The 18,660-nt window shown below is 43.7% G+C and overlaps 1 protein-coding gene across 2 annotated transcripts in view; it reads left to right on the top strand.

Moving 5' to 3' along the window:
- Positions 1–18,660, top strand: part of TTC1 (tetratricopeptide repeat domain 1) — a 56,131-nt gene that overhangs the window by 35,685 nt on the left and 1,786 nt on the right. For both annotated transcript variants that reach the window (XM_011966682.1, XM_011966681.1), the window contains exons 6-7: positions 4,208–4,356; positions 5,801–5,855. In XM_011966682.1, coding sequence (XP_011822072.1) covers positions 4,208–4,356; positions 5,801–5,855 — 204 coding nt within the window. The remainder of the gene's footprint in view (positions 1–4,207; positions 4,357–5,800; positions 5,856–18,660) is intronic.

Below are 18,660 nucleotides of genomic sequence, written 5' to 3'. Positions count from 1 at the left end.
TCCATATGAAACAGTTTACTTCCAGCTGCAGCCCAAAGTGTAGGAGCCTTGCCTAGAAAATGAGGGAAAGGAGAAGAAAGTGCTTTCCAGCGAAAGTGTTTTCCACATTTGTTTTTGGATTTGCTTAAACTAATATTTATGTGGTTAGACATAGTCGTTATGGATACATGCATTGTATTCATAGGCAAATTACATTTATATCAATATGGTTTGTGTGTATCGAGAGCCCCCGACATCCCCCACCCTACACACACACACACACACACACACACACACTCTCTCTCTCTCTCTCTCTCTCTCTCTCTCTCTCTCTCTCTCTCTCTTTGTCTCTGTCTCTCTCCCCTCTCTCAATTGATAAACCTTGGCAAAGAGCTTATTTCTGAGGTCATATTGGAGCTCCAGGGTTTTCATCCTTGACATAAAGTTTAAGTTCATTCTCACCTCAGTCTCCTAAGTAGCTGGGACTACAGGTGCACGCCACCACACCCAGCTAACATTTTTATCTTTTATATTTTATTTTACTTTTTCAGACAGAGTCTCGCTCAGTCGCCTAGGATGGAGTGCAGCGGTGCCATCTCGGCTCCCTGCAACCTCCGCCTCCCAGGAGGCGATTCTTCTGCCTCGGCCTCCTGAGTAGCTGGGACTACAGGCACATGCCACCACGCCCGGCTAATTTTTGTATTTTTGGTAGAGATGGGGTTTCACCATATTGGCCAGGCTCATCTCGAACTCCTGACCTCGTGATCTGCCCACCTTGGCCTCCCAAAGTGCTGGGATTACAGGGATGAGCCACTGCGCCCGGCTCAAGATTTGGGGTTCTTTCAGAAAACCTTCTCCTGACCCAATATTCCCCTTTAATTGCTATACCATTTATCTGATCCCTTTCATTGAAATAATTGTCTATACTTGGCTGTCTCTACTTAGTCTTCCATTTTCTCCTTACTTCACTTCCATGGAGCATTTGTTTTATCTATGCCATTGAAACCCATCTTGTAAAGGTCATCAACAGTTTCATCTTGCTCAATTTAGTAGTTGCTTCTCTAGCCTAACTTTACTTGACCTTACCTGCATTTAATACCGTTTATCATTCCTTTCTCCTTTAAAATTCTCCCTCTTAATTTTAATGAAGTCTATTTGTTTTTTCCCTGCTTCGTTGGCTGTTCCTTCTTACTCTCCTTTGTTAGCTTTTATGTCAACCTCAACATTTTGGAAGTCTCTAGATCTTAGTCCAGCATGGGACCCTCTTCTCTTGTTTTCCCTTGGTATTTTCTCCCGAAGTGATCTCATTCAGTTCTGAAGCTTTAAATACTATCTATAAATTAGCACAATGTAGCCATTCCACCTTGTGTGTGTATTTCAAAACACATTATGTTATGTTTATGTTATATACCATAAATATACACAATTTTTATTTGTTGTTTTAAAAGTTAAATTGACAAGGAAAATGCATGGATTATTTAACCTAAGAAATCAGAGCAACAGGCCGGGCACAGTGGCTCACGCATGTAATCCCAACACTTTGGGAGGCTGAGGCTGGTGGATCACGAGGTCAGGAGTTCAAGACCAGCCTAATCATTATGGTGAAACCCTGTCTCTACTAAAAATACAAAAATTAGCCGGGCATGGTGGCGCATGCCTGTAATCCTAGCTACTCAGGAGGCTGAGGCAGGAGAATCACTTGAACCCGGGAGGTGGAGGTTGCAGTGAGCCGAGATCGTCCCATTACACTCTAGCCTGGGTGACAGAGCAAGATTCCATCTAAAAAAAAAGAAATTGGAGCAACAAAAATGCAATTAAGGGAAACAAAAGGAGTATTTTCATAAAGATAAAAGCCAAAATTAATGAATTTTTAAATATAAAACTAATAAATACATGCCATCTGTATGGCAGAGTTTCTGTCTTCAGCTCTGACTTCTGCCCTGTAGTCTAGTGTCCTGTATCCCACTGCAAAGTTGTTCTTTCTGCTTGGATGTCTGGTAGGCACCTCAGATTTAACGTGCCCAGCCCCCATACACACACAGAACTTGCAGTTCATTTTTTCCATTCTAATAAATGGCATTACCATCCATTCCCTTGCTTAAGTTAAACCCTGGGAGTCATCCCTGATTGTTCTTTCATGCCACATGGCTAATTAATTAATTAGCAAGTTCCGTGGGCTCAGATTTAAAGACAATCTAATCCAGCTGCTCTTTTCCATCTCTACTATTTCCAGCTTAAACCAAGCCAACATCTTCTCTCATCTGGACCACTGCATTAGCTTTCCAGCTGATCTCACAGCTTTCAGTCTTGCCCCAACCCCCACACTACAGCCAAAGCAGTCCTTCAAAAATGTAAATCAGACAATGTCTGAAGCTTGCTTGAAAACTTTCCAGTGGCTTCTCATCACACTCAGGAAAAAGTCCAAACTCCTTTCGCTGGCCAAGAAGGTCCTCCATGGCCTCACATTTCAACCTCTGGTCCCCAGCCTGGTAACATGCCAGAGTTATTCTTGTTGGTCCCTCTTCCTGGCACACTCCTCCTTAGCCTTTGACGTGGCTGGCCTGTCTCACATAGTCCCTCTTCATATTCTGAGACCACTTTCTGAAGTTACCTCATTTCTCGCTTCACTTGCATTTACATGACCTTGTTTTATTTTTCATTTTAGTACTATGACTATTGAAAGTATATACCTGTCTACTCTTGCCTACTAGAATAGCATAAGGCTTCACTGAGAACAAGGACTGTGTCTGTCTTGTTTACCACTATAGCCCAGACATATACCAGGAAGCATGAATTTTAAAATTAAGGATAGATTATGAGAAAAGAAAAGAGTTCTAGAGCCAAGACATTGGGGTTTTTTTGTTTGTTTGTTTTTGTTTGTTTGTTTTTGTTTTTGAGACAGTATTATCGCTCTGTTGCCGGGGCTGGAGTGCAGTGATGCAGTCTCCACTCATTACAACCTCCGCCTCCTGGGTTCAAGTGATTCTTATGCCTAAGCCAACCGAATAGCTGGGATTACAGGCCCACCCAGCTAATTTTTGTATTTTTAGTAGCGATGGGATTTCGCCAGGTTGCTAGGCTGGTGGTCTCAAAGTCCTGACCCCAACTAACCTGTCTGCCTCAGCCTCCCAAAGTGCTGGGATTATGGGCGTGAGCCACCGCCGCTGGCCAGCACTGCTTTCTAATAGAAAAAGAAACAACTCGGAAGAAATGAGAAGAAATGCGGTATGTTGAACCAAAACATAGCAAAGGATTATTAGAAGGGCAGCTGATGCTGGATAAAGGACAAGATACTGTGCATCAACCACCTCATAGTGCTGGAGCAGTAGTTTGAGGGTTGAAGGAACAGTGAGGATTTAACTAGAAATGTAATCTTAGTACTCAAGACCTAGGAAAAAGAGAATGATAAACTCTGCCACCAGACTGGTTTCCCTTAACTCTTTAATTTGTATCTTCAAATTATCTCTCACCCAGCCTGGCCAACATGGTGAAACCCCATCTCTACTAAAAATACAAAAATTAGCCAGGCGTGGTGGCGCATGCCTGTAATCCCAGCTGCATGGGAGGCTGAGGTAGGAGAATCGCTTGAACCTGGGAGGGGGAGGTTGTAGTGAGCCAAAATCGCACCACTGCACTCTAGCCTGGGCGACAGAGCGAGACTCCGTCTAAAAAAAAATTCTCTCTCTCTCTTTCACTTGAACTCTGTGTTCTGGCCTGTCCTGGACTGGGTAAATGACAAGTGGGCAAAAACCAGGACTTGGAGTATAGACCAGGATATGGCAAACTACAGCCACAAGCCAAATCCAGCCTGCCACCTGTTTTTGATAGCCTAAAAGATAAGAATGGTTTTTACAGTTGTAAATGATTGGAAAGCAAAAGAAAAATATTTCATGATAATGTGAAAAGTATGTAAACTTAAATTTTAGTGTCCATAAATAGTTTATTGGAACACACCCACCCTTTTTTGTTTACGTACTGTGTGTGCCTGCGGTCGTGCTACAATAGCATCACCGAGGAGTTGCGACACAGAGGGTCTGTCTGGCCCACAAAGCCTACAGTCTTTACTGTCTTGCTCTTTGTGGAAAAAGTTTTTAAGCATCAGATATGCACTTGACAAATGACTCTTCCTTTCGTACCTTGGAGGATGATTGATGAAGGAATCCGATATAGCCAAAGATATGTAGGCCCTTTTTCTTTGTGATAAAAATTATTTCTTCTCTTCTTACAGCAATTCAGTTAAACCCCAGCTATATCAGGGCAATATTGAGGAGAGCGGAGTTGTATGAGAAGACGGACAAGCTAGATGAAGCCCTGGAAGACTATAAATCTATATTAGAAAAAGATCCATCAGTACATCAAGCAAGAGAGGCTTGTATGGTAAAACCTAAATTTTTTTTAATATTTTTCCTTCTATTCTTTGTGTTGCTGCCCAGTGAGTCCTAAATAATCCTTTCAGACTCGGTTAAATTCCATTTCTGTGCTTTTGAGAAGCTTATCAAGATATATAGGAGGCCAGGCGTGGCTCATGCCTGTAATCCCAGCACTTCAGGAGGCCGAGGAGGAGAGATCACTTGAGGCCAGGGGCTCGAGACCAGCTCGAGACACAAAACCCCATCTCTTCTAAAAATACAAAAAATTAGCTGCGTGCGGTTGTACACACCTGTAGTCCTAGCTACTCGGGAGGCTGAGGCAGGAGAATTGCTTGAACCCAGAAGGCAGAGGTTGCAGAGAGCTGAGATCATGCCACTGCACTGCAGCGTGGGCGACAGAGAGGATCATTGAGCCTAGAAGTTGGAGGCTGCGGCAAGCTATGACTACATCACTGCATTCCATCATGAGCAACAGAGTAAGACCTTGTCTCTTAAACAAACAGGCTGGGTGCGGTGGCCCACGCCTGTAATCCCAGCACTTTGGGAGGCCGAGGAGGGCAGATCACCTGAGATCGGGAGTTCGAGACCAGCCTGACCAACATGGAGAAACCCTGTCTCTACTAAAAATACAAAATTAGCTGGGCGTGGTGGCACATGCCTGTAATCCCAGCTACTCAAGAGGCTGAGGCAGGAGAATTGCTTGAACCTGGCGGGTGGAGGTTGCAGTGAGCTGAGATTGCACCACTGCACTCCAGTCTGGGTGACAGTGTGAGACTGTCTTAAAAAAAAAGAAAAATACAAATGAATAAAAAAAGTTAAAAATACAAATATAGCACTGCAAACATCTGATATGTATCCTTTCAGACTTTTTTCCTGTATATATTTATTTGTTAAATTTGTATTGATGCCCTCCTTTAGTGTAGGCTTTCTCTTAAGACCTGGAAATAGAGCCAAACAAAACTTTTTTTTTTTTTTTTTTTGAGACAGGGTCTCTGTCACCCACGCTGGAGAGCAGTGGCACAGTCATGGCTCACTGCACCCTCGACCTCCCAGATTCGAGCAGCACTCCCGCCTCAGCCTCAGCTGCGACTACAGACACATGCCACCGCACCCAGCTGATTTTTGTATTTCCTGTAGAGATGGCACTTTGCCATGTTGCCCAAGGTGGTCTCAAACTCCTGAACTCAAGCGATCCTCCCAACTCAGCCTCCAAAAGTGCTGGGAATAAGGGCAGGAGTCCCTGCACCTGGTCCAAACAGAACTGTCTTTATGTAGCACACCCACAAACATAAATACTGGGTTTTTTTTTCCCCCTTTATTTAATAGGATCGTAGACATATGCTTAATTTGATCTTATTTCCACATTAGGATTCTCGTGTTTCTCAAATTCAAAATAAAGGCAAAGGATTTTTTTTTTTTTTACCAACCCTTGTTTCTCTTCTTTTCCTCAGAGATTACCTAAGCAAATTGAAGAACGTAATGAAAGACTAAAAGAAGAGATGTTAGGTAAGCTTACTTCTTACTTTCGCTTGATCATAAACAGCTAGGAACCTAGGATGGGGACATAGTGAATACTAGAGGAGGACACAACAGTTAGAAAAAGTTTCCGACTCTGCCTTTACTGTGGGCTGCAGTACCACAGGGCTACTGACTTCTCAGTTATTTTGACCCCAAAGGGGCAGCATGGCTAAGAGAGGATATTGGCTTTTTCGGAAACCAGATTTCCTTTTTTATTTTCTTGGGAATTGTTCTTGCCTGCAAGAATTTAAGCATAATTCAGTTCCCTGGGATTATGCTTAAATGGAATTAAAAATCCTAGGATACCACCAACCTCGATTTCAGATAACAATTACATAAAAACCGTTGAGTTTCTTCATTGAATCATCACTCCTTGAGGTTCATTAGGATGCAGTCAAGATCATGAGAATTTTTATTTAGAAAATGGCACTCAAAGTCCCTTTAGTGTTTGAGAACACATAAGAGGACAGGAATTAGGAGTAAAGAGAAAAAAGACTAGGGGTAGGGGTAGGGCAAATGGATTCATTTGATCCATGTTTAGTTATTTCTCGTATTTGCCAAAGCATTTTAGAGCTGGAATCAGAGAACCTCCCACGAACAATCTGCTTGAGTAAGAGGAGTGAGGGCTCCTGAACACAGACTTAAGTCTATTCCACTTATAACCTGTCTGATATTTCGCTGGTCAGGATCTGCCATGTATTTTCCTTCATGAGTATTTTCTAAATCTGTTATTTGAATTACGTTTAATAAATTGCAATCATGTGGCCCTAAAGGAAAAATCATTTAAAATAAATTGGTTACTCACACCTGTAATCCTAGCACTTTGGGAGGCTGAGGGGGGCGGATCAAGAGGTCAGGAGATCAAGACCATCCTGGCTAACACAGTGAAACCCTGTCTCTACTAAAAATACAAAAAATTAGCCGGGCGTAGTAGCGGGCACCTGTAGTCCCAGCTGCTCAGGAGGCTGAGGCAGGAAAATGGTGTGAACCCGGGAGGCGGAGCTTGCAGTGGGCCGAGATCGCTCCACTGCACTCCAGCCTGGGAGACAGCGAGACTCCATCTAAAAAATAATAAATAAATAAATAAATAAATAAATAAATAAAATTGGGCCTGCCTGGCATTTATGGCCTTCAGACATCAGTATCCAGCGAATGGGAACAAATTTCCCAAAGGATCATTCTGATAGCCAAGTCGATTGAGAGGAGGCCATTAACCTAGACTATCCAGAGTCTTCTGGCCCCTGCCGGCTAGAGACTGTAAAGATTGCTACTTCAGACTCGGGATAGCTCTGGAGCCCTCCCCAGATTTTCCAAAAAAGGGAGGGGGATGGGGGAGCTTTTCCCTTAATTTACTTATGTAATTAAACTTGGCCGGGCAGAGTGGCTCCTGTGATCCCAGTACTTTAGGAGGCCAAGTTAGGAGGATTGCTTGAGCCCAGGAGTTCGAGGCCAGCCTAGGCCACATGGTGAAACCCCATCTCTAGAAAAAATTAGCCAGGCACGTGCCTGCCCGTAGTCCCAGCTACATGGGAGGATCAGTTGAGCCCGAGGGTTCGAGGCTACAGTGAGCGATGATGGTGCCACCACACTCTTCACTGGGCAACAGAGCGTGACCCTGTCTCAAAAAAGAGAAGAGGGAAAAGAGCAAAATTTTTCTTACCTATTTTTACTAACAATGATGCTCTATTTTAGCAAAAAAAAAAAAAAAAAAGTATTTGCATTTAGTATTTGAATTTCTTGCTAAAAAAGTTGACCTTGTGAATGGCCATAGTGGATCTGGAAGGCTTTGGTCTCTTAGTCCGTTTTTCTAAAGCCAGTCCAGTGAAGGCACTGGTGCAAACTGAATCTTACTGCCTACTGTTCGTTCCAGATGGAATTAAAACTTCCATTTGTCCTTGTCTTTATAAATTCTAATGCACCAGAATTTTCTGTCTCCAAGGCTTTGAGTGTTTCTTACGTCATTCTCTTCATTTGAAAAAATTCAAATTGAATTCATTCCCTCAGTTGCTTCTAAAATGAATTCACCTGTCATTAGACTTAACCAATTTAAGTTGCTTTGTAAATAATGTGTGTTGTTACACATGTGTAGTTTGAATGGCTAGATTCTTTTCCCTTAATGAGTATAGAAATCATGAATAAGATACTGCTCTGCTCTAGGTGTTACCCCACAGTAGATAACCTAGAAGAGAGAAATTACTCTTTACATGGAATTTCAGCCCCCACAAGAGCTTTTCTGGTGTTCTTCCTCCTTGTTACAGATGAGGTAACTTTGGTTCATGTTCTGTGAGATCCCTGGAGGCTAGACATTCTGAATGCAAATTAATATCACTTAGCAGTTCCGAGCAAGCTTTTCACAGTGGACTGCATGATCTTTATGCTAGTTCCTGTTAAAATGATGACTTCTATGGAGAATAAGCAGTTAAACATTTTTTAAATCAGGTAGTGTGAGCTGGGTGTGATCACACCTGTAATCCCAGCAATTTGGTGGGAGGCTGAGCCCAAGAGTTCGAGACCAGCTTGGGTAACATGGCAAAATCCTGTCGCTACAAAAATTAGCCAGATGTGCTGGTGTGCACCTGTAGTCCCAGCTACTTAGGAGGCTAATGTGGGAGGATCACTTGAGCCCAGGAGGCTGAGACTTCATTGAGCCACAATGATGCCGCTGCACTCAAGCCTAGGTGACAGAGTGAGACCCTGTCTTTAAAAAAAGAAAATTATAAAATCAGGTAGTGTGATGCCTGTTACAGCTTTTGTTCTTTTTATTCAGTATCACTTTAGCTTTCAGGGTCTTTTGTGATTCCATACAAATTTTAGGGTTTTTCTATTTCCGTGAAGAATGTCATTGGTGTTTTGACAGGGATTGCATTGAATCTGTAGATCACCTATAGTAGTACAAAATGGGTTTTTATTTAGATTTGTTCAGTATTCTTTAACTTGTTTTTTCTTCCATATCTGTAATTTCGTTTTCATTAGAAAGAAGAGCTATGTACTCCTTGAGGAAAAAGTCCTGATAGGCGTTATTAGTGGGTAGAACAATTATTTGCTTTGCCCTTTCTAGCGCGTCATTTATAATCTTTAGAACAGGAGACCCAGGGTGCCCATTAGTCCTAGTGGCACAGTCCTTGCTGATCACAGAAGATGATCATGATAGCATCAAGATGATCACTTGAGGAAAGTGGTCAGCAGCTGGAGTGGGGGGTTGGGTTTTGTTTTTTTGGGGTTTTTTTTTTTTTTTTTTTGTCCTTTTCTCTGGGATAATTAGCCTCACAGCCATAATAACCAAGGAGTGTAAGGTTTAAAAGAACTTAAGGGTATATGTGGTTGATAGTGTGATGAGATGGAAATAGAAACCCTGCACATAGCATCCCAGGAGGCTCAGAGCATTTTTGAGCAACTAGTCATTGATGCTTTATTTGCTTTTTCTCTGATGTAATGATTTCACAGTTTGGTTAAATAGCTGGATAACAAGTTGGCTGGGTACAGTAGCTCATGCCTGTAATACCAACATTTTGGGAGGCCAAGGTGGGAGGATTGCTTGAGCCCAGCAGTTTGAGACCAGCCTGGGCAACATGGCGAGACCGCCATCTCTGCAAAAACTTTAAAAATTAGCCAGGTGTGGTAGCACAAGACTGTGGTCCCAGCTTCTTGGGAGGCTGAGGTGGATTGCCTTAGTCCAGGAGGTCAAATCGGCAGTGTTATGGTACCACCCTGGGCAACAGAGCCAAAACCCTTTCTCAAAACCAAAAAAAGAAAAGAAAAATCTCATGTGAAACCACAATATAGAAAAAAAAAAAATAGTGTTTTATATAAATTCAAATGTATGGTATAGCATATATAATCAGAATAATCAGGTTAGTTTGAGGAACATAAAGATCTGAAGTCAGGTTTCATATGGCAGACACAGCCTTTATGAGTATATCTAAGCCTTTATGGGTATATTTCATTGTTTCAATTTTACAGTATTAAATTTTTTGCTCACATAGGTAAATAGTTTAAAAAAAAAAAAAGTTTAAAAGTAAAACTGACGAGACACTTTCAGCAACCCTGAAGCTCCTCTGCTCAACTGTAAGATTCTTAGGACAAACGCCCCATGTTACTGCTCTGCCCTCAGGAGTCCCTTGAGAAGTGTGGCTGTGTCACCTTATGGGAGGAGTGCCTTCCTGGGGGTTAGTTCTTTGCACATGAATCATTCTTTTTGGCAGCCATGCTGGGAGGGCAAGAGATTTATACTGGGATGATGCTACAGGTCTCCAAACAAACTTTGATTTCAAATAGAAAAGGATATAGGGTAAAGACATCTGTCATCATTTGCAAGTTATTTTATCCTGTTTGCGGCCCAGCCAAGAAGTCTTTCAAGCAAGTGAAATTGTCAATAAAATCTGTATGTACATATTTTTGGTTCTTCCTTGATCTGTCATCTCAGTTTATTGAACTATGAGGTAGCAGATAGAGTCATCTACTTTCTCCAAAAAGTAACATAGACTGCGTGGGCTACTTTTCACATTGTCTAACGGGGAAGCTCTACCCAGGCAGCTTTATCCCTCTAATCACTAGAGATGAGTGTTTACAATTCATTTTTTAATATACGCCCTCTCATCAACATTCTAATCACCAGTTGCAAAGCAAGTTAACCTTTTGGGGCTGCAGCTCAAATATGGTGCCCAGAACATCAGTACCTAAGGACCTGCCAAAAATGCATGATATCAGGCCCTACCCCAGACCTACTGAATCAGAGATTTAGGATGGAACTCAGCAATCTAGTTTTAACCCCTCAAGTGTTTCTGATGCACACTCAATTTTAATGGCCCTGATGAGTTGAGAGACGGAATGTAGAGGCAGCTCAGGTGAGGAGTTAAAGGCCAAAGGAGGGCATGGCTAAGAGGGGCATTCAGCTCTGCTCCGAGAGACACCTCCTGAGCAAAAGCAGCCATGGCACTGAGTTTTATCTTTTCTTCTTTCTGTTGTAGCTGCAGCAGAGAAAAACTAGAAAGCAGACATTTCAGAATGTGTGGTCTTCCAATTCACTAGACTTCAGATCTCAGCTCTCTATTTGGACAAGTTGCCACTGGAGGAATAGAGTCAGTTACATTACCACTTACTGGGTGTGCAGGGGATACCAAGCTTCCCTTGCCCCAGGTCCTGGGTAGGGAGTAGGTCCCAGAACAGAAGAATGGCTTGTGTTCTGACCATTCCATGAGATGCTGCTCTTCCTGCCTTAACCAAGAGCTGCCAGGTGCCTATCCCCACCTTGACCTAGAGCAGCTACTTGAAACTTACCTACTTCCCTCAAAGAAACCATAGACACAAAGACAGGGCATTGCCCCAGTAATCCACCTTCCTTTCACCAGCACCTGCTGCTGCCCCTGCCCTGGCCACTCTGGCACACATGTGGGCCTTGTTCGTATCCAACCCAGGTTTTCCACTCATACCTTCACTTTCTAGGAACATATTCCTGGTCTCCTGATTCCTAAAGTCACTCATTTGTTCACTCCTGGCCACTAGCAATCTGATGAGGGCACATTGTGAACTGAATTGAGAATACCATCTGGAGCCTGGCATGGTGGCTCATGCCTATAATCCTAGCACATTGGGAGACCTATGTAAGAAGATCCCTTGAGCTTGGGAGATCAAGACCAGCCTAGGCCGCATATAGCAAGACCCTGTCTCTACAAAAAAAAAAAAAAATTAGCCTGGAGTGTAGCATGTGCCTGTAGTCTCACACTTGGGAGGCTAAGTTGGGAGGATTCCTTGAGCCCAGGCGGTCAAAGCGGCAGTGAGCTGTGATGGCACCACTGCATGCCAGTCTGGGCAACAGAGTGAAACCCTGTCTCAAAAGAAAAATATATATATATCATCTTGTATGAGTGCCACATTCAAGAGCTACATGCGGAGATAGAATTAACATGTCATTGCCAAGTTCAGCATATTCTTCTGGCTATACCTGGACATCGTGTACTTTTCTGCTTTGCAAGTAGTAGAAGGTCCTAGAATCAGCTCCCTCACTGAGGCTCACAAGAAAGACTGACTTGTTACCACCCCTCTTAAAGCTGCTGAAGCCACACATGTAGGTACAGAAACCCAGAGTCTGGTTCCCCCCCCCCCACACACATTTCTCACACTATTCTACCTGATACCTGTCATTACAGACTGTACACCTGCAGGATTTTGCACTCTGGCCACATTCCACAAGAAACCAATTCCTTGTTATGGTTGGTTGTTCCCTTAGTAGAGAATGTCAGTAGATTTTCAGTGCTTTGCTTTTGTCTTCATTTCCTAATTGCTATCCTGAGACTTCTTAGGAGAATAGTTCCCACTCCTTTGAAAATTCTTGGTAAGGCTTCTTTCAGCCCTCGAATTTACCCAAGGTCTAATACAGGCGTACCTCAGAGATGTTGCAGGTTCAGTTCCAGACCAGCACAATAAAGCGAGTCACAAGAATGTTTTGATTTCCCAATGCATACTATAGTATTATATAAACGTGACTTCTGTATGCACTGGGAAATCAAAAAGTTGCTTAAAAAATGTTGATGATGAGCTCAGCCTTTAGGGAGTTGTAATCGTTTTGCTGCTGGAGGGCCTTGCCTCCACGTGGATGGCTGCTGACTGATCTAGGTGGTAGTTGCTAAACACTGGAGTGTCTGTGGCAGTATCTTTAAATAAGATAGCAAGGAAGTTTGCCACATCAGTTGATTCTTCCTTTCATGAAAGATTTCTCAGTAGCATGCAGTGCTGTTTGATAGCATTTTACCCACAATAGTTCTTCCAGTATCGGACTCAGTCCTCTCAAACCCTGCTGCTGCTTTATCAGCTAAGGTTATGTCATATTTGGGGTTTTTTTTGTTCTGTTTTGTTTTGTGACACAGAGCCTCATTCTGTCGCCAGGCTGGAGTGCAGTGGCATAATCTTGGCTCACTGCAACCTCTGCCTCCTGGGTTCAAACAATTCTTCTGCCTCCGCCTCCCAAGTAGCTGGGATTACAGACACATGCCACCATGCCCGGCTAATTGTTCTATTTTTGTAGAAATAGGTTTTCACCATGTTGGCCAGGCTGGTCTCCAACTCCTGACCTCAAGTGATCTGCCTGCCTCAGCCTCTCAAAGTGCTGGGATTATAGGAGTGAGCCACTGTGCCCAGCCAGTTTATGTAATATTCTAAATCCTTTGTTGTCACTTCAACAATGTTCACAACATCTTCACCAGGAGTAGATTCCATCTCAGGAAACCACTTTTTTTGCTCATCCACAGCAAGCAAATCCTCATTCATTTAAGTTTTATAATGAAATTGTAGCAATTCAGTCACATCTTCAAGCTCCACTCAAATTCTAGTTATCTTGTTATTCTCACCACATCTGTAGCAACTTCCTCCACTGAAGTCTTCACCCCCTCAAAGTCATCCGTGAGGGTTGAAATCAGCTTCTTTCAAACTCTGTTAATGTTGGTATTTTGACCATCTCAGCAGCCGTAGCCATATGAAGCGTATTTCTTTTTATTTTTATTTTTATTTATTTATTTTTTTTTTTTTTTGAGACAGAGTCTCGCTCTGTCACCCAGGCTGGAGTGCAGTGGTGCACTCACTGCAATCTCCGCCTCCCGGATTCATGCCATTCTCCTGCCTCAGCCTCCTGAGTAGCTGGGACTACAGGCGCCCGCCACCAAGCCCGGCTAATTTTTTGTGTTTTTTAATAGAGACAGGGTTTCACCGTGTTAGCAAGGATGGTCTCGATCTCCTGACCTCGTGATCCACCTGCCTCGGCCTCCCCAAATGCTGGAATTACAGGCATGAGCCATTGAACTCGGCCAATGAAGTGTATTTCTTAAATAATAATATTTTCTGAACAGTAGGTCTCAACAATGGGCTTAAAGTGCTTAGTAAATTATTCTCTAAATAGATGTGCTGTCATCCAGGCTATGTTGTTCCATATCTAGAGCACAGGCAGAGTAGATTAGCATCATTCTTAAGGGCCCTAAGATTTTTGGAATGGTAAATGAGCACTGGCCTCAACTTAAAGTCACCAGCTGCATTAGCCCAACAAGAGAGTCAGCCTGTCCTTTGAAGCCAGGCATTGAATTGTTCTCTCCTGTTGCTATGAAAGTCCTATCTGGCATCTTCTTTCAATATAGTGCTCTTTCATCTACACTAAAAACATGTTTAGTGTAGCCACCTTCATCAGTGATCTTAGCTAGATCTTCTGGATAACTTTTTGCAGCTTCTATATCAGCCTTTGCTGCTCCACCTTTCTCTTTTATGTTATGGAGACAGCGTCTTTCCTTAAAGCACCTTCCTCACTTAACCTTGGTAGGACTGAAGAAAGTTAGGGCCTTGCTGTGGCAATCCAAGGTTCTGGCTTAAGGGAATGTTGTGGCTGGTTTGATCTTCTATCCAGACACCTAGAACTTTCTCCATATAAGCAATAAGGCTGTTTTGCTTTCTTATTCCTGTGTTCATTGAAGTAGCACTTTTAATTTTGTTAAAGTCTGGCTCTTCCTTTTACTTGAACACTTAAAGGTCATTACAGGATTATTAATTGACCTAATTTCAATATTGTTGTGGCTTAGGGAAGAGGGAAGCCTGAGGAGTGGGAGAGATACAAGGGAATGGCTGGTCAGAGGAGCGGTCAGAACATACGCCGCACTTATCAGTTCAGTTAGCTGTCTTATGCAGGTGCAGTTCGTGGCACCCCAAAACAATTACAATAGTAACCTCACAGATCATCGATTACAGATCACCATAACAGATGTAATAATAATGAAAAGGTTTGAAATGAGAATTACCAAAATATGAAACAGAGACACAAAATGAGTACGTGCTATTGGGAAAATTGTGCTGACAAACTTGCTCGATGCAGGATTACCACATGTCTTCAGTTTGTGAAAAAAAAACAGTAACTGTAAAGCACAAAAAAGCACAGCACAACAAAATGAAGTCTGCCTGTATAAGAATTTGAATTGGGCGTGAATTTTATTCTTTCTACCCTGGGCTCTCTTGATTTGCCTTTTCTTTAGAGAAAAGCTAGAGTTAGCTGCATGCCTTAGTTTCCTGCCTCGCAGGAGGAAACATGGTATTAGGATTCAGTTGTATGCAATTTGTTTCATCTAAACAGAGAAGAAAGTCCCAAAGGAGCTGTTCCATCGAATCCACGCCCGAGTAATCTTAAGGAGATGAAAACACAGCATTCCTAGTTTTGCTCAGGGTAAACTGCCTGGTGCACAGTCAGTATCTCCAAAGAGAAATTATGCATAACAAATCAGTTGGGTTATTGTGATATGCTACTTGGCAGAGAAATTAATATTTATCAACTGATTCCAGTGGCAAGCACTCTGATTCCTGTTTCTAAACATTCTGGTCTAAGCACGAGTAGTTTTGTACTCTTCTCTTTGCCATGGGATCTAGTCTGATAGATGAGATCCTAATAGTTAGGGACATGTGGACATATTCAGGCCAAGTGATGGTGCCGCCTGTGCTATAGGTGGAAACAAGGAAACCTCATTGATTAGTGTCCAGATAAGGAAGACAGAATTTGACAACCAGTGGAAAGTGTGGCAGATAGGCTAGTTTGGCAGATGATCCTATTTGGATACAAGGAAGCTGCTTTAGCCTCTGAGCACCCAACCTGACTCTAAACTGCAGGCAGAAAAATGTGTGAGTGTGCTTATATTTAGGAGCCTGAGCTCTACTGAAGGCTGTTGCTTCTCTGTCATTGGCACAAACAGCAAAAAGTAAATTTTTCAGTCACTTAAAACTTGTTGATTCTACCATACTGTTTTGCCCTGTTCTTTGTGTTCCACTGACCACACTCTGGCTTCAGAGCTCATCTACCCAAGCACTGTAGAAATTTTAATGTTTGTTCAGTGAATAAATGGCCTCTTTCTCATAATGTGGGACTAACTTTCTGTCAGAACCACCCCCAGGGTCTCCCCTTCTGGTTCATTCTTCATTTTGCCACAGGATTACTAACCCTGAACACTCAGTTCTCAAGCCATCAGAGGCTTCCTGTGGCATGGGAACTGTAGGCTGATGGGCCTGGCTCAGGAGAGCCTGGCAGGAGGCACCTGCCTGCCCCGCTTCAGCCCCATTGGACACACAGCTCGCCTACCTACCTCTGTGCATTGGCGCACACTGTTTGGGCTTGCACTGACACCACCTCTGTCTCATATGGTTGCAGTCCTATGGCCTTTGGTGCCTGGTTCAAGTGCAAACTCTCAGACAAAGATAGACCAAATCTTCTCTTTCCTCCACCCCTTTCCTCTCTTCCTGCCCCAGCCGAAGGAATCTTCCCCTTCCTGACTCTCATGGCATTTTATAACTCAGCTACATATGAATTTGGTTTTGCGTGTATGTCTTTTCTTCCTTGTCAAATTCTAAACTTGTTTTGGTGTATAGACCATGTCATGTGTCTCTGCATCTCTGCTACACACAGCAAGGTGCCACACACATGTAATGAGTACATGTTGGTTGAATTAATCTATATCAGGTGACCTTAGGTCTTCTCTAATGCAGAGACTATTTGTGTGTCTTTTATTACATACCTGCTACCTGCCAGGTATTATATATATGTAGTCTTGTTTAGAAAGCAGAATTTTGCATTTTCTTTTCTTCTTTTTTTCCTGTAAGTGATGGTTGGTGAAATTAATGTGGAATGTTATAAAGGCAGAGATACTGGAATTGAAGGAAAAAGAATAATTATCTATGTGTTAGTCTGGATCATCCAAAAAACAGATGCCAAGATAGGATTAAAAGTACAAGAGATTTATTGGGGGAAACACCTGCAAGGGAAAATGGGGCTGGGAGCTGGAGGATGTTGGCAGAGCTGGCAGACCCCTGTGGAGGAGGAGGAGCGGGGGAGGGGGAGTTTTCCACTGGAGTGTGGTGTTCAGAAAGTTTCAACAAAGCCATTGGGGAGCCAGCGCTGCCCCTCAGACGAGTCCCTGGCCTGCCCCTCGCATGCTCAGGCGCTGGCTGGAAGCCGCAGGTGGGAAGGGTGGCCTCTGCAGGAGCGTGCTGATGGATTTTAGAGTGCAGCCACTGTGTCCCCTGCATTTGGAGAAGTACATCTTCATGACTGCCACACCATAGAATCACACAAGCTAAAAGTTCAGAGGTGACTTGTGGCAGACAGGCCCTTCAGCCAGTTAGGCAAAGTGAGAGCCTGGGAAAGAGAATTCTTCCTCTCTTTGGCAGTTTGAATATTTGCAGTCTTAGCTTGGAATGGGCTTTCTGCACTAGAGGGAAACCTCCTTTCGTGCAGACCAGCCTAAAGCCAAGCCACTGCTGCCTGAGGACACTGCCATCGCTGGAGCACGGTGACATGCCATCACCCGGGACCGATTCCCATCCCCTAGAGCACTGTGGCATGCAGCCTCTTCTGAAAAGGCTTCCTCGTGCTCCTGCAAGGTCAGAAAGCACTTCTGGGCACACCTCAGTCTTTTGGGTCTGCCTCCCCACTAGACTGTGATCGCTGTGCATAGAAGCTACTTTTATTCTTGACATCCCAGTGGCTCACATAATAGATGCCAAGTAAAATCTCCAGTCTGTACTTTAAATTGTTTTTCTGGCACTGGAGATGAGCTTGCAATGATCCCTCCATCCACGTAGTGGCCCTGGGCTCAGTGGACCATCCAGAGTAGGCCTGGACCGGAGGCTTCTCCACCATGGAACTGCCCCTCCTCGAGAGTCTGATGTGAGTGGCTCCTGAGAGTCATTCTCACTTCACTCACTCCGTATCACAAGAGCCAAGGATTTCCCAGTACCAACATTTTATTGGGCTGCTTTTGATGGGTTTTTCCCCCCCTCCCTGTCCTCTTTTTCCAACCCCAGGACAAACTGCCAGCGTTCCTGGTTGGTGTTGCTAACTCAGGTTGCCCTGAGGCTGCCCTGTCTTACTCTTGCTTATTGTGAGCCCCTCCCTATACACACATGTGCCCGAGGCTGTGCCGCTCCCGTGCGCAGGCACCCAGGGTTTGTGCCGGTGGTTTCCTGACACAAGCAGCAGCACTGAACATGTGTGTCCCAGGTTTAGGTTTCGGAGGCCTGCCTGGAGAACGGCCATCCCAGGTTCTGGGAGCTTTCTCAATTTACTGTTTCATCCAAAGATGGGTTGGCCTTTCTCTGGACATGGTGAGCTTCCTTGGGCTAGTTCTTAAGCCTGAGACTAAAAGTTCTTACCATGCGTTATTAGGGAGGCCTGGAAAATGTAAAGGCCATGCGTCTTTTTTGCTGTTACCCAGGCTGGAGTGCAATGGCACGATCATGGCTCGCTGCAGCCCTGAACTCCTTGGGCTCAAGCAGTCCTCCTACCTCAGCCTCTGCATAGCTGTGACAACAGGCGTGTTCCCCCACATCTAGCTAATTTTTAAATTTTTGTAGATACAGGGTCTCCCTATGTTGCTCAGGCTGGTCTCAAACTCCTAGACTCACGTGATCCTCCTGCCTCAGCCTCCCAAAGTGCTGGGATTACTGGTGTGAGCCACTGTACCCAGCCAAGGCCATGCATCTTTAAGTGCTTTACCTGGGCTTTACTCTAAGATGGGAAGTCTCAGAGTGAGAAAAGCTGCTAGGAAGTGGGAAGGAGCCTGTGCCTCTGATGATTAGGGATTTCTCTTTTCGTCTACCCCCATTCTCACCTCCACTGGAAGCAGACCTGCAAGAAAAATTAAAGCAGTTTAGAAAAGGTTGAAACTGTTTATTCACCCATCCCCGCCAAAATTTTCTGGAACATTCGTAGTTTCAAATGTTCCTTATATCTTAAAACAGCATAAGAACTGTTAGTTTTTTGTTTTTTTAAAAAAAAAAAAAA

This window comes from Mandrillus leucophaeus, unplaced genomic scaffold (genome assembly GCF_000951045.1).
Source record: "Mandrillus leucophaeus isolate KB7577 unplaced genomic scaffold, Mleu.le_1.0 Scaffold77, whole genome shotgun sequence".
In the NCBI taxonomy this organism is placed as follows: domain Eukaryota; kingdom Metazoa; phylum Chordata; class Mammalia; order Primates; family Cercopithecidae; genus Mandrillus; species Mandrillus leucophaeus.
This window is presented reverse-complemented; position numbering and strand designations above follow the sequence as displayed.